The 15,610-nt window shown below is 40.1% G+C and overlaps 1 protein-coding gene across 1 annotated transcript; it reads right to left on the reverse strand.

Annotated features, from left to right (window-relative positions):
* Positions 1-4,891: 4,891 nt before the first annotated feature.
* Positions 4,892-11,042, reverse strand: LOC107091520 (bone morphogenetic protein 15-like). Its single transcript, XM_015385497.1, has 2 exons — positions 10,577-11,042; positions 4,892-6,401 (listed from the first exon to the last, which is right to left on the reverse strand). Exons 1-2 carry the CDS (start codon positions 10,902-10,904, stop codon positions 5,425-5,427), a joined length of 1,305 nt encoding a protein of 434 aa, XP_015240983.1. The 5' UTR covers positions 10,905-11,042; the 3' UTR covers positions 4,892-5,424.
* Positions 11,043-15,610: the final 4,568 nt, after the last annotated feature.

Here is a 15,610-nt window from a genome sequence, read left to right on the forward strand (position 1 = left end):
ATTTCATCCCAGTGCTGCGTGTCCCGAGCCGGTAACATCATAAATGACCCCTCAAACCCCCACCATGGACTGACTCCTGCCCTCTGGAAAGAGTTCTGCAACAGCTTTTCCCCCCCGCTGCCATCAGACTGTTGAAACTAATCTAGTCTCTATCACACTTCATATAAACATATTTGCACTGCCAACATGGCTGACCTTTTTCTTCATTCTTCATTATTTTTATTCATTCTTTGAATAGAACACAACATAATGTTCTACTGCATCTTGCACCATATTTATTTATTTTTGCACTTTCCATATCAATGCTTTTTGCACCATGACTTTAAACTGGTTGTCCTTTTCTCCTGCACCGTCTACATTCTTGATTACTGCTGCAGTTTGTAAATTGTAATGATCATTTCACTGTTGTAAGTGAAGTTAAAGTAATATGACACCTAACAGGGGAGTAAGTTTTTGAACACTTCAGCTTAAATAGGTTAGGAAAACATTTTTCACTCATTATAAATGGGATTTTAATTTCAAAGCTTTCAGTCTCGCTGCAGAAGCCTGAACTAAACATGCTTTCCAGTGTTGCCGCTGCAGCTGGCCGTGACCAAAGCCCACAGTCTGTGTGTCTGATTCCACATGAGGCTGACCCCGTTTGTATTTGTCAAACCACAAACTGTAGATGTTCATGTGGATACCCGTCGGTTCAGGCTGGTTAGCAAACAGTGATGAAAGGCTGACATTTTTCGTGCCCTACTTAACTTTACATTTCAGTGCTCGTTCAGCTCTGGCTACTTAAACACTGTGTTTTTTCTGCAATGTGAACCAATATCTTCTCATATGCATTATTTACTTAGAGGATATTTTTCTTGATACATTTATGTTAAAAGACCAAAATTATTAATGTTTCGGAAAAACTGCTATCGGAAGAGGTCTGTCTGCAGGCAGGTCAAGGACATCTCTTTACAAATTGGACTTATTAAATCTTATTTCATCTTGTATAGTGAATATAATCAAACATAAAGCCATTTACCTCCTTTTTAATCCTGCATATCTGCTGCTGTGTCAGTGGGTTATCTTCTAAATGTCCCTTTTCTGGGTCTACACGTGTTTCTTACCAACTGAACCTTTTTCTCCTTGAGAATCTCTCATGTCATTCCTGAAAGGCTTTAGCTGATAGCGAGGTCAGGAAGACAGACATGCGCTTGTACAAAACAGACAAGCTCAGCATTGTTTGGAAAATATCTGGATTGTCTGATATTTGTGTTTTATTTGCCTTATTTAAAGTTAGAAGTGATCCACCTGCAGCCCTGCAGTTTTTCTGATGGCATGGCGCCATCTAATGGAGATAGTTTGACACAGAATTTTCCTGGATTTGTGTCTCCTTGTAGCTCCATATACACTCACCGGCCACTTTATTAGGTACCCCATGCTAGTAACGGGTTGGACCCCCTTTTGCCTTCAGAACTGCCTCAATTCTTGGTGGCATAGATTCAACAAGGTGCTGGAAGCATTCCTCAGGGAGTTTGGTCCATATTGACATGATGGCATCACACAGTTGCCGCAGATTTGTCGGCTGCACATCCATGATGCGAATCTCCCGTTCCACCACATCCCAAAGATGCTCTATTGGATTGAGATCTGGTGACTGTGGAGGCCATTTGAGTACAGTGAACTCATTGTCATGTTCAAGAAACCAGTCTGAGATGATTCCAGCTTTATGACATGGCGCATTATCCTGCTGAAAGTAGCCATCAGAAGTTGGGTACATTGTGGTCATAAAGGGATGGACATGGTCAGCAACAATACTCAGGTAGGCTGTGGCCTTGCAACGATGCTCAATTGGTACCAAGGGGCCCAAAGAGTGCCAAGAAAATATTCCCCACACTATGACACCACCACCACCAGCCTGAACCGTTGATACAAGGCAGGATGGATCCATGCTTTCATGTTGTAGACGCCAAATTCTGACCCTACCATCCGAATGTCGCAGTAGAAATCAGACTCATCAGACCAGGCAACGTTTTTCCAATCTTCTATTGTCCAATTTCGATGAGCTTGTGCAAATTGTAGCCTCAGTTTCCTGTTCTTAGCTGAAAGGAGTGGCACCCGGTGTGGTCTTCTGCTGCTGTAGCCCATCTGCCTCAAAGTTCCACGTACTGTGCGTTCAGAGATGCTCTTCTGCCCACCTTGGTTGTAATGGGTGGTTATTTGAGTCACTGTTGCCCTTCTATCAGCTCGAACCAGTCTGGCCATTCTCCTCTGACCTCTGGCATCAACAAGGCATTTCCGCCCACAGAACTGCCGCTCACTGGATGTTTTTTCTTTTTCGGACCATTCTCTGTAAACCCTAGAGATGGTTGTGCGTGAAAATCCCAGTAGATCAGCAGTTTCTGAAATACTCAGCCCTTCTGGCACCAACAATCATGCCACGTTCAAAGTCACTCAAATCACCTTTCTTCCCCATACTGATGCTCGGTTTGAACTGCAGGAGATTGTCTTGACCATGTCTACATGCCTAAATGCACTGAGTTGCCGCCATGTGATTGGCTGCTTAGAAATTAAGTGTTAACGAGCAGTTGGACAGGTGTACCTAATAAAGTGGCCGGTGAGTGTATATATATATATATATATATATATATATATATACACACATATATTTTACATCTGGTAATTCTGCTGTGTAATGTTTTACACAATTAGCTCAATAGATAAAAAATAAAAAAAATAGTATCATGCTACATTTTTCATCCAGAAAATGCTCCACTTACATTTATCTGCTTCTTTTATTGGCACAAATTCAAAAGTTATCGATTTAACACTGGAAAATGCTGTATAGAAAATGTTTAAGTGAAGACTTCATTAAAAACAGATATTTTGCAAACAAAATGAGCATTAGACTGGGGAATAAAGGGGCAAAGGCTTAGAACATGACAGAGTGCTGCTGTCAGGTGGACTGGCTTGATTACTGCAAACACTACTGATCTTCTAGATTTTTATTTTATTTTTATAAATCCTCAGTTTTGCAGTGTATGTTTCAAAAGAAGGAAAATATCCAGAGCAGCAGCTGTGTTGGTAGCATCTCTCTTGATAAACTTGGGGAGTATGGGAGGCTTTCCAAGGCAACAATGGCTCAAATAGGATCTTTCTACCACCAAGGTAAACAAAATACAATTTAGGAACAAACCAGAACCTTGCTGGAAGTGGGCTACAGCCACAGACGACAATAAGGAATGCCATATGTGCTAACTAAGAAGAGCCTGGCCACAACTACTACTACCTCGCCAAAATGGAAGAACATGGTCTCCTGTGAAGAGTTACCACAAAAAGGGAGGCAAGCAGACTTTTACTCAGTTTTTTTCTAAAGATTTTTCCAGACCTATCCTGAAATCCCTGTCAGTTCTGTCGGTTTACACCAGAGCAATCTGTGGTTGCACTGAAAAAAACTAATTTTCTTTTTAAAATAAGTGCATTTGTTCTTAAACTGAGGTAAAAGAGACATCTTGCCAATGGAACAAGACAATTTACACTTAAAATAAGAAAACACAACTGCATTGTCTTATTTATGGTGCATATTATCTAATCATCTTATTTTAAGAGTAAAAATACTCATTCCATTGGCAAACTCATTTACGTACTCAAATTAAGGGCAAATACACTTAATTTAAGAAATTCTTTACTTATTTCTAGATCATTTTTCCAGTGTGAAGTGCTAGTGCATTTAAGCACCTGGAGGCTGATTCTCCAAAACACATTCCAAGTCAGTTGCAAGTCAATGACCCATCTGTTTTTTTCTTAAATGCAGCAAAGGAGAGCCAGCAGCTTTGTGCAGCATTTAGCTGTACGCTTGCACCCCAAGAGCAAAGGACACACCTTTGTAGGGCTGAAACAATGAATAAGATTATTCAGTCATTGAAATAATCAACTAATTTCGTAATTGATTAAATGGAGTATAGAGCCTGTAAAATATGCCTTTAGCTGACAGAGCAACCCACTTAGAGCATCAATTATATCGAGATAATAAAATATATCAATATTTTTTATTTAAGAAAAAAAAGTCAGAATGTCTCAGTTCAAAAATTTTTAGTTTCACCTGGTTTCATTTATGAAAAAAAAAAAATATCATAAAACAAAGTAAGGATTCTTTGGCTATACCTACTGTATTAGTCGGGCATAGAAAAAAATGGACAAATTAATCATTTTGCATAATAATCATTAGTTGCAGCACTAAACCTTTGACAACGAAAAAAAATTCAGATTTTAGATCGATGGTTTTGAAGAGTGTTAACCCTTTAACAGCCTGGTTAAGCAAACGGTTGATTATTTTTACAGGAAAATGCAGGCTGGAGTTAGACAAGGATATTAAAGGGTTAAGGAAGCCATCTTTGTTGAGATGGAAAGGGCATCACTGAACAGAGGGGAAAGCTTGTGGTTTCAGCTTCCAAGCATCTACAACTTTGTCCTGAAACTCATTTTAAAGCGTTAACACAAGTACACTCATTATTATAATGGCCATACAAAACCATACAACAACAGACTCCAACTACCAGAGAATGGCAGGTGGGTCTATAGTTTGTATCCAACAGAATATGTTTAGCAGATGGCTCTGCTGTGAGCCTACAGAACTGAAAGCCTAATGGATGGGTGTGCAACGTTTCAAACCAAGCAAAAATCCAGTTGCATCTGATTTAAGCCCGTTTTGTGGTTGGCATGACCCAGATTACTGAGAAACCTGCACAGGTATGTCTGATGAGTAGCCTTTTATACTGTAAAATTCAGATGATACAGATACAGTGTTTGGTTTAAAACAAAATGCACAGCAAACGCTTTAGAAAATATGCTTTTTATTTTATTAATAATTTTTCACATATGATAAAAAACTGCATTCTTTTCCAACTACACCCGTTTTCCCTTTTAGCATTCCACATCATCATCATACCTCTTCATCACCATATTCAGTCGTCATCCACTGGGACATCCCAGCAGCAGCAGTTTTCTTCAGAAGAGATTTAAATGCATCCAAACAGCAAATGTTCCGTTAGGAGAAAGCAACTAAGTGACACAGCAACACCTCAGTAGGTACATCCAACATGGCGGATGCCTTGTCCATTAAAATATTCCCCCTCCAATTGGTAAACATCGTATTTTTCTTTGCTACAAATGAAAATGGCCTTCAGGACTGTTGCAACATCATCCAGATTTTTTTTTTTCCTTTAATACAATAATATATGTTTTGGGTCAGGTTCAGCCATGATGTGAAGCAGGAATCAGGTTTAAAATGACACTAGAGAAAAAGGAGGTAAACACACATGCGCACAGATAAACTACTTTTAAAGTGCTTTAACAGTGATTGGAAACTTGTTTCAGTCTTGAGCTCATCGCACTCGGCCCCATTGGACTCTCCCTGGGTTCAAGTGCTCAGCAGTGGAGTCATTAGCCTTAACGACACGTGCAGGACTCTGCCACCATGTCCTCCAGCTCCCTGTAGTCTACCTTCTTCTTGTAGACCACCAACACACTCATGGGCATGTACTTGTAGGGGACGCAGGATGGGGCAGGGACGTCGCCCACGCCCAGCTCTTTGATGAGGGTCTGGATGATGGCGTGGTTGGGGGAGTGGTAGCCATAGTGGAGCACCTTGGGGCAGTCGCCCTGACAGAATCGAGGGTTGTACACTCGCGGAGCGATGAAGTAATGACCCAAGCCAAGCTCGTTGAACGCCAGGTTGAAGGAGTGCAACTTGCAACGATTCTTTGGGACGTCCGTTTTGCGTCTGTAGTTGGGGTTGTCGAAGATGGACGCAGGGGAGGAGGCCAAAGAGGAGGCGAGTTCGTTTTTCAGCTCGTCCAGCGAAGAATTTTTGGCATCTGGAGGGGATACCTCCTTGGAGCTACGCCGGTGGCGAATGGAAGGCTGCCCCCACCACCCGATTCGCTTCATGAGGTTTTCCCCCTCAGCGCCGAGCAAATCCCCCATCCACTCCTTCACCTCCCTCTCCTCCTCCAAATACAGTAGAAGAGAGGGTACTTCCAGCTGAGGCTCGCCGCTCCAGCGCCTTCTACCCCAAATCGGGGTCCACCACCATGAAGGGCCCCAATCCTCGCCAGCAGGAGCTGCACACCAATACTGGGCGGTGAGGGTGAGGCGTCCCCGCTCCCCCTGATCCCTTTCCTGCAGGATGTGAGCGCTGACATGTGCCGTTATGTCCGTCTCCGTCCAGCGCTGGTGGGGTTCCAGGGTCACCAGGCTGCTGGCGCCCAGTGAGGTGATCTGAGCACGACAGCGGGGCGGCTCTATTGCCTGGGTGGTGCCTGAGGGTGTGGAAGAGGAGCGCAGGTGGATAAAAGAAGCTCTGATGAGCTGCTCTGAGGGAAGAGTGTCCAGTTTGTATTGTACCGTGAAGGTGTAGGTCAGATCTGAGAGAAAAGAAAAGATAAAAAATGATATAATCATCATATTGTTCTAGCAAAATATTAAGATATCATGTTCCAGGGACTTTGGCCACTCCCCCCCCCCTTTTTATGGCAGATAGGAAAATATTTTTGCTCATGAAAACTACAGAAGAGTGCTGGGCAATTAATTGAGTTTGCAATATTATCGCAATTTTAAGTAGTCATCACACTTTTTCCAGGTTAAAATGTTTTCAGATGATGCTTTTCAGTGAAAACCTGCTGGGAAATCTGGAGTGTTTTTTTTTTTTTCCATGGTGGCTCTTTGTTCAAAACACAAAAGTCATCAAGAATGCAGTTATGGTCCTTCTCCTTGATTAACATCATTCATAGAGCGCCAACATTAGCCTACCTTACTAACACCTATCCCTGCTCTAATCCACCAAAAAGGGGTGATTCCAAAATATACCCTCACTTGGCAGTAGCCAGATTGATATGTGTAGAACTGAGTATAGTTCTTGGTTATCAATCTGGGATGGCTGCCGTTCAGTCTGCCCATGAAAAGAAGGGATGTTTAGTGCTCTTTGAGCTGATTGGGTGACATGCCAGCTAGTACCCGCCTTAAATAATACACCTTCAGCCGATTGTAGCAGCGAATGTTGACGTTTCAGATGTGCACCAGGAATAAAAGATGGGATGTGTTTACTGAAATATAGACCTTTGTTGGAGGTTTAAAAAAAGTGCTTCTCTGCTTCTTTTTAGACAAGAATTTGTCACGATTTTAGCTAAACATCGAGTCAATTGCTGTATCGACAAGCGAGTCCTCCAGTGTAGCCATGTTTGTAATGCAGCAAGGCCTTTCTGACTGCCGTCATGCCTACATGCCGCCCCCCCCAAAAAAAAAACCACTGCTGGCATGTCATTGGTCTGACTGTGACGGACGCATTAGCGGGAGACTTTCAAAATGGTGTGGAGTAAAACATTTTGAGGTATGACTGTTCTTAGCCTCATAGGCTCCAAACGAAGGTCTCCTTTATGGCATTAATTGGAGAACTGTTGTTTCGAGGAGATCCAAAGATATATTAACCTGACAGAAAATGGCCTTGATGAACTTAAGTTGTGTTTCCTCCAAATGTTCAAGTGTGAGAAAGTTCTTTATGCAGGAGGTGGGGTTGGTTCCCCTGGGGGGAGTGTGTGCTGGGATTCTTGTAAGGTATAACTGTATGTACTAAGGTTGCCTCAGTCAAAGCTCCATCTCTCCATCTGAGGACGTTAAATTTGAACCTTTTTTCTTGCAAGAAATGCCTCCGTCTCAGCTTCTTCACTTCACAATGGATTTTTTGAGAGACTGAAAACTCAGATCTAGCGACTATCCAGCTTGCAGCGCAAGGTTGGGACTTCCCTGCAGATAGTTGGTAATAGTTGCTGCTTGTCACTACCTGGTCACAGAGGCTCGATCCGTCCTGCTCATGCGCGAACAGATATACATCTGGGTGTCCATAAATAATATAATTATGGTACTAAGACGACTTATTTCTATCCATAACTCACTAAATTATGCTAATACACATCTTTAAAACATGTTTTATAACTTTTTTGAGACAATTTTGATGCTTTTTACGTTTTCTTTGTTAAACTCTTCTCTGACATCATCATCAGACATCCTCAGAACAGTCTAGCAAAATATGATTAAACCATGTTTATCTGCATTTTCTTTAGATTACACACTATATAGTATAATGTTAACATGAAAAGAAAACATACAAAAAAAATAAAAATAAAAAAAAATCTAGATTTATGTTTAAATCTAAAGCCGAAAAAGTTAACTTCCTGAAGTAGCGTAGGATCCCATTTCTGGTGCAGATCAGGCAGAGACGACTAATAAAATAGAGTGGATTTTAAGGCATTTAGTTTCTCAGGAAATACATTAACCTTTAACACATATTTTAGTACGCTTACCATTTTTGGGGAGGGAAAAACATCATTTAGGTCTGTTTAACAAAATAAAATTGAGGGCGACCTTGATGCATAGCTGGATGAGCATGAGCAGGACGGATCGGGTAATGACACTGCTTGTGGAACCTGAAAACCGGTGAACAAATCATGCCAACTGTGAATGTTTCAAACACTACTATCACATGAACAAGCATAAACAAAACCCCTGTGAGAAAAACTAATTATTCAAAGTGTAGCCTTGCGTGCCAGACTGACTTAACGGCATATTCACAGCATATCAATCTGGAAAGTAGTAGGTTGAGCCTAATTCCAAGGGCGAGTTGAACAGTCTGCAAAAACAGTTGAGAACCAATCAGATAACTACTAATATTATTTTTTAACAATATAGACAGCTCTTAAGATGTCATTAAAACAATGCTCAGTTGCAACTGGAAAGGAAAAAAAAAAGAAAGCCAAATTATTGTTTTTACCTGCAAGGATCTGTGCACCAACCATAACTCTCTCTTCTTCTCTGTGCAGTGGTAAAACCCAAGTTAAGTCAATATCCCTGTGAATCCGTTTTATCTTTAAATCTGAAGCAGTCCTTGTGCTCTGATGAAAAAAACATGGCATTTAGATGTCCACTAATAAGATGAGCTAAAGAAACTAATATTCAAGTCACCTAAGCATAACTTCAAAATCTGCAATTTGGGATCTCTAGAGCTGCTGCAGTCTGGTAAATTTCTGTTATATAAGAAAACGATAAATATGAGTTAGTTTTTATCTGGAACTGTGAGTCACTGTCCTCTGAGGAGCTGAACTGCTTTATTTTAACTAGTAAAGAGGAACACAACATTAAAACAGGCGGATCTAGGGGGCGGCTACCTGGGCTACAGCCCCGGATCTCGCTTCTGAGCTGATCTGAGTAAAATCTGCAGTACAGGAATTCAACAGGGGCAGCATGTGCAAGAATGCAACCTGTAGCATTACCCTGCAGAAGAAGCGTTTTGCTTTCGTCGCTGCCAGCTTTTAGGAGTTGTGTGCTTCCATGGTAAATAAACAGATAGGCGAGTGGCGGATATCAATGGATATCAGAGGCTTTTTGAAAAAACAGACAGCCGCACCACCAGTAGCACCAACGACTGTTGCTAAACAGGCTGATGTCCCAGATACGTGAGGCTTTGACTGATTTTGAGACGTTTTTTTTCCCCTCAGTCTTGTGTGAAAGTCTTTTCAAGGTTGTAACATAAACAAAGAGAAGAGGCCTTTTTTTAAGCCGTTTTGTGTGTTTTTTTTTTAAATGCCCCACCCCCCAAAAAAAACTGTCTTTTTCCAACTTTTGTCACTTAAGCCTGTAAGAAATAAAAGTCAGTCACCACACACAGTTTTCACATTGTGCATTTATAATTTTTCATTGCCGATATAAGAGGATGGAAACTGGCTGATAGCAGGACACAACAATTAACACTTCCTGCAGAGGCAAGAGTGTATATTTTCTGGTAAATCCTGATCTAATGTAAAATATGACAGATTAGTGGATTCAGGGAATTTCTGGTATGCTACAAGCTACCACACATAAAAAATGTTCAAGTTGGAAACAGTTTCTCTGTATTTCCCAAAGATATGGGAGGAGGAGAGATTTTTACACTGGAAAAGCAATCTAGAAATAAGTAAGAAATTCTAAAATTAAGTGTATTAACCCTTTATTTGAGTAGGGAAATGAGATAATTTGCTAATAGAATGAGTGTTTTTACTCTTAGAATCAGATGATTAGATAATATGCACTTGAAATAAGACAATGCAGTTTTTTCTTATTTTAAATTGAAATAGTGTTGTTCCTTTGGCAAAGTGTCTCTTATCTCCTAAATTTAAGAATAAATGCACTTATTTTAAGAAAAAAAATGATTCATTTTCCCCCCCAGTGTATTTGCCTGAAATAATCTGTTCCCCCTCCATAACATGGAAAGAACTTAATTCACATGTGAGTCATTAACTGGGTTTATTCCTCTCCTCATTAGAAACAAATCCTGTGGATTTGGTGACATGTGATCATTATTAACCAAAATTAAAGGAGGGGAACCATGTATATATTTAAGCTGACAGAAATAATCCATCTTCACCCTCAGGGCTAAGCCCCTGATCTAGAATCCTAGATCCGCCCCTGCATTAAAATGAGACTTTCTGTGTGATAAATTCAAATAATGGGAAAGGAGGGAAAGTGTGCAGGTTAGTGGTGGGGCCCTGCCCCCCAGCAGCAGGTTCCTCACCTCCTGAAGCGGGCAGGGAGCGCACGGAGGACGCCGCGGGTCTCAGGAGGCGGACCGTGTTGGAGCCGAACTTCCGGTGCTGTTTGGGTCTGCCGTCGGGTTCGGCTGCGCTCCGGTACAAACTGAGCATGAACTGCAGGTTCTGGTCGGCCTTCTGCTCGTCCGTCAGCGGCCGGTGGTGAGCGCCACGGTGGCTCCGCCGGCTGCGCCTCAGCGCGCGGCGGGCCGCCGCCGGGGGCCCCGCGACGCAGGTGGAGCACAGCAGGTGGAGGAAGCAGGTCAATAAGCAGACACGCAGGAAGCCGTGCTTTGCGTGGGTCACCCTCATTGTTCGTTGATACAACCTGTGGTGCTAGCGAGCTCCACCGACCAGGCTATAGTCGGCAACCATCCTTCGCACGGCTGAGGGCGGGGCTTACAGCTGCACCTGACGGAGCGCCATTTGGGTGTTTCTGCGCAAATTGGCTGCGGGGCCAATTAAGCGCTCAGTGGGGAGGATCAGCCAACCGGAGCGCAGGGAAACCATGTGAGCGCTGCGTAAAGGTGCGTCAAACAGCCAAAGCTGGCCGCTTTGAAAGCACTTTGAGCAATCATGTTTTATTTTCGATCATTTTGAATTTCTGTCTTTTTCCAACCAGCACGTTTTATTTTTTTAATTTTTTTTTTTTAAATTCAGAATCATTTGCATATAAACTTTAATAATCTTTCACATTTAGTCAATAAAAAAAAAAAACATTTAACTATAGATATTTTTACCAAGATTGTTTTACTTTGAATACATTCTCATAACTCACTTGAATTCAATTTGAATTTGCAAGAGAATCCTATTAAATTCCCTTTAAATTAAGAAATTAAAGCACCAAAATCTTCAGTCCTGGATCTGTGCAAAACAGGGGCGGAGCTAGATGGGGGGCCAGGGATGGCCATGGCCACCCCTACTATTTTTTCCTCTCAAGTACAATATTCAAAACATTTAGGCTATGTTCACACTGCAGGCCTTGATGCTCAATTCCGATTTTTTTTGTGAAATCCGATTTTTTTGTGTGTTTTGCAGTTCATACTTCCAAATAAATGCAACTTGTATGTGATCTCCTGTGTGAACTGCAGTCATAAAACGCAAGTGTCCCCCATGCACAGTGGAGGACGCGATGACGTCACAAGCCAGCGTGCTTTATGTTTACCGAAGTAAACATGGATGGTAGTGCCGGTGCGCATCTAGCTATCTTTTCCAATGATAAAAACTCAATCTTTTCAATATGGTTAAACATAAATACTGTTCTCCGCATCATCATCCGCCATGGCTGTTGTTTTTCTTGCCGCTTTTGCGTAGCAAGACACATAATAGTGACCTTTGTCAAGTATTAATGATGTTCAGGTCGGATGAATGCGACAAGATCAGATTTGTACCGGATTCAGGATCACATAGCTAAGGGGCCTGAGTCGCATTGGAAAAAATCGGATCTGTGTTGTTCAGAATGCAATGAAAAGATGAGATCCAGGTCGCATATGGGCAAAAAAATCGGATTTGGGTCACCAACTACTTGACAACAAAAACACTGTGGTTAATTATGCACATCAATATTCCAACATTAGAGATGATTAGTACAGAATTCATGGTCCTTCAGAACTAGATTTTCTGTTACAGTATATGCCTTAAAGAGAAAATGATGTGTCTCTGCAAGTCATCAAAGAGTCTTTAGTGAAATTATAGATACTGCAAATAACAATTTTAATCAAAACCTATTAAATTATCAATTTATTTGTAAATATCAATTTAATGTTGAGTGATATTGATAGGTAAGTAATGATGAACCTAAACTCAAACCTCAAAGAATTTTATCCAATATAGCTTTTATCTAGACAGATGTTTAAATGTATGCATCTATTTGTTAGCAAAGGCTGCAGGAAACTATAGTTTGTCCGTATTTAGAAATATGGATGTTGTTCTTGTTCCTGGTGGAACAGTGTAGATTGACCCTGAGGTTCTGGTGCCTATCCACTTTTTTCGACCCCTCGGTGTATATTGGTTATTGCCTGGCCATCCTTATAAACATTTTCTGGTCTTGAGTTTTACAAACATTTCCTAATAGTTTCTCCCCAGATTCACCTCAAATATATATTTCATTTTATGATGAGTAGTTATCCAGATCTTTTGTTCAGCCTTCTCTGTACTATAACTTTTTTTTTTTCATGGAGAGAGTAGGCCATTTAAAAAAATAAATATAACTTCCACTGTTTGTTTTTTTTAACACTTTTGCATTTTTTTTCTACTTAGTTAAGGTCGAACAAATGATTTTTTTCAAACAAACAATCAAAAACGGCATCGTATTGGATGCTTTGCTGTCTGGCTGACTATCTAAAAAGTTCCTCTTAATTTTACTAAATCAGTACAAAAACAAGCTTTAAAATAGTTTAATGCATCATTTTGATGAAAATTTAATTGATAGTGACAAAATATCTCATTTATGAGCACCTGCCAAACAGAGAAAGTTATGCACTTTAAAAACAAGCAAAACATCCCCGCTCCTCAGATCATTAATGTGTTTTCCTGTTCTGTAAACAGTTTCTAATGGTTTTTCACTTCAATATCCGATCATGCTTTATTTTGAAAACTTGTCACCATGTTCATTTCCATAACTGGATACAAAGACAGGTCCTGCCTATACACAGTAAAGCCCACAGGGTTAAATATGTAGGATCAAAGTACATTCACTCTTTCAGAATTTTTTACAACAACTGGAGTAAGATATACACTATTAGAGAGTTACTTTAACAATAATTCAGAGTGTTAAATTTAGTTCTTAAAGTATTACTTCAACACTGCAAAGTTTACTGTTATGGAACAGAGAAACTAAGATCGACTAAATATCCCTCATTGCACATTATTTATAGAACTGAGCTAAAGATGGGTGTGAAAAAAGTGAAGCTATGTTCATTTGCCAGGAATTATCTAATTAATTTCTGTATAACTTTATTAGCATTTCAAATAAGTCAGAATCAGAATCAAGTTTATTGCCAAGTAGGTTTCCACTTACAAGGAATTTGACTTGGTGTTGTTGGTGCAGACAAAAAACAAACAAAACAAAAACAAAATAACAAAATAAGATAGAATATATATATATATATATATATATATACACAGAAGCTATATACAAACAGTAGACTGTGCGTTAATGTAAACATTTGAAGAAAGTAAAAATTTGAAGAAGTTTTCCCCAAAATCTGTTTAGCCCGTATTTGTTTCTATGGTAACAAATTAAACGTCTTTGGTTCTGCATTTAAGCTGCAGGCTGATGGAACGCTTTTATTCAGAGTTCAGTTTGCTTTGGATTATTTTCCAAATGCATTCATCAGTTTAATCAGATAGCTTATGCTGCAGGGTCTAACCCCTTTTGCTATTAAAACACTTAAATCTTTGTCTGGTTTTAACAGGAGGATCATGTGTGGAAGCTTTTATCAAACCTTCCCCTGTGCTTATTTGATTCTATCTACAAAGCAAATGACCTTTATAAACTGGATGCTGTTATAACTTGGAAAATATACCTGATGTACCGTGGAACATACACTCTACACAGATTTACTTTAAAAGAACCATAACCGTTTAGCACCGTCTGAACCTGTGTCACTCTATGACCACTAGGGGGCAGAATAAGCTAATTAACATAGTCATTAACGCTTTGCAGGATTCTGAAAATTGCAGGCCATTAGTCTCAAATGAGTCTTTTGAAGCTCCACATTCAATCTTGATCAAATAAAAAAGATGTAATAACAAGTGCTGGTTTTAGTGGGTTTTCATTTTCCAAAACTAAATGAGACCTGAGACCAGTTTTCTTTGAAATTTGGTTGCAAAAGTTGCATTTTTTTAATGTAATTTTTGACACGAACATAAGTCAATTAAATTCATTTTTATTTATAAAGCGTCAATTANTTGAAATTTGGTTGCAAAAGTTGCATTTTTTTAATGTAATTTTTGACACGAACATAAGTCAATTAAATTCATTTTTATTTATAAAGCGTCAATTATAAAACACTTGAATTTACAGAGACAATCGTCTTTACAGATACAAGCCAATCAAATCAAACAGAAAGATTGGTGAAATGTTTTCTGACCAAGGAAACCCAGCTGACTGCACCAAGTCACCTACTTGTAGCGACAGGAGACATTCGTTTGGAATTTGTCTTTCACGTACAGCAATCATTCACAGAGCATGCATGCGGTGAAAGTGGAAAGGAATAACTTTCTTTTAATGGAAAGAAACCTCCCGTAGAACCAAGCTCAGTGAAATCAGCCTTCTGCAGAGGCCGACTGTGGTTCAACAAGACAGAAGCAGACACAAAAAAAAGAACATGGACTCACTAATCCATAAATCTTCTCCATGTTAGAAAAGGTAACGGTAAACTAGCTCTCTATACAAAAGAAGCATTTAAGCAGATGATCTCTAAGCTAGTTTTCATAACAAAAAGAATGAAAGAGAGCGCATGCAATTAGTCTCAGTAACACTGAGTCCATTACCATGCCTAGGAGAAAAACAAGACTAAACACTAAAAAACAGGCCTAACTCTAGTCTATAATAGAAGTTATAGATAGCAGCAGCCTAGATATTGGCTTCTTCCAGGATGATTATTGTCATTTTGTACACAAACTGTATAAAAGGAATTTCGTTAAATACAGCTCTTAAGAAATTTTCATTTTTTAAAGTGCAGCAGTGATGGTAGGAAACAGTGATAAATGTAAACATGCAACTGTATATGAGTTACAGTTTCCAACATTCAGGTTTTTTTTGTTTTTTTTAACCCCGTTTTATACAACATTCATCAGTCCAATTGCAGTGGGGAAGAAACTGCTGGACCTGCATTGGATGCTTCGAAGCCTCTTCCCAGAGGGCAGCAGGGAGAACAGTCCAAGCTGGGGGTGTGAGGGGTCATTTATAATGTTACAGGCTCGTGACTTGCAGTACATGCACTTTTGTGCCCTTTTGAGGTGAGATGGTGTTTACATTCCAGGCGAGGGTGTCTGTGATGTGCACCCCCAGG

Source organism: Cyprinodon variegatus, unplaced genomic scaffold (assembly GCF_000732505.1).
Source record: "Cyprinodon variegatus isolate N-32 unplaced genomic scaffold, C_variegatus-1.0 Scaffold341, whole genome shotgun sequence".
NCBI classification, from domain to species: domain Eukaryota; kingdom Metazoa; phylum Chordata; class Actinopteri; order Cyprinodontiformes; family Cyprinodontidae; genus Cyprinodon; species Cyprinodon variegatus.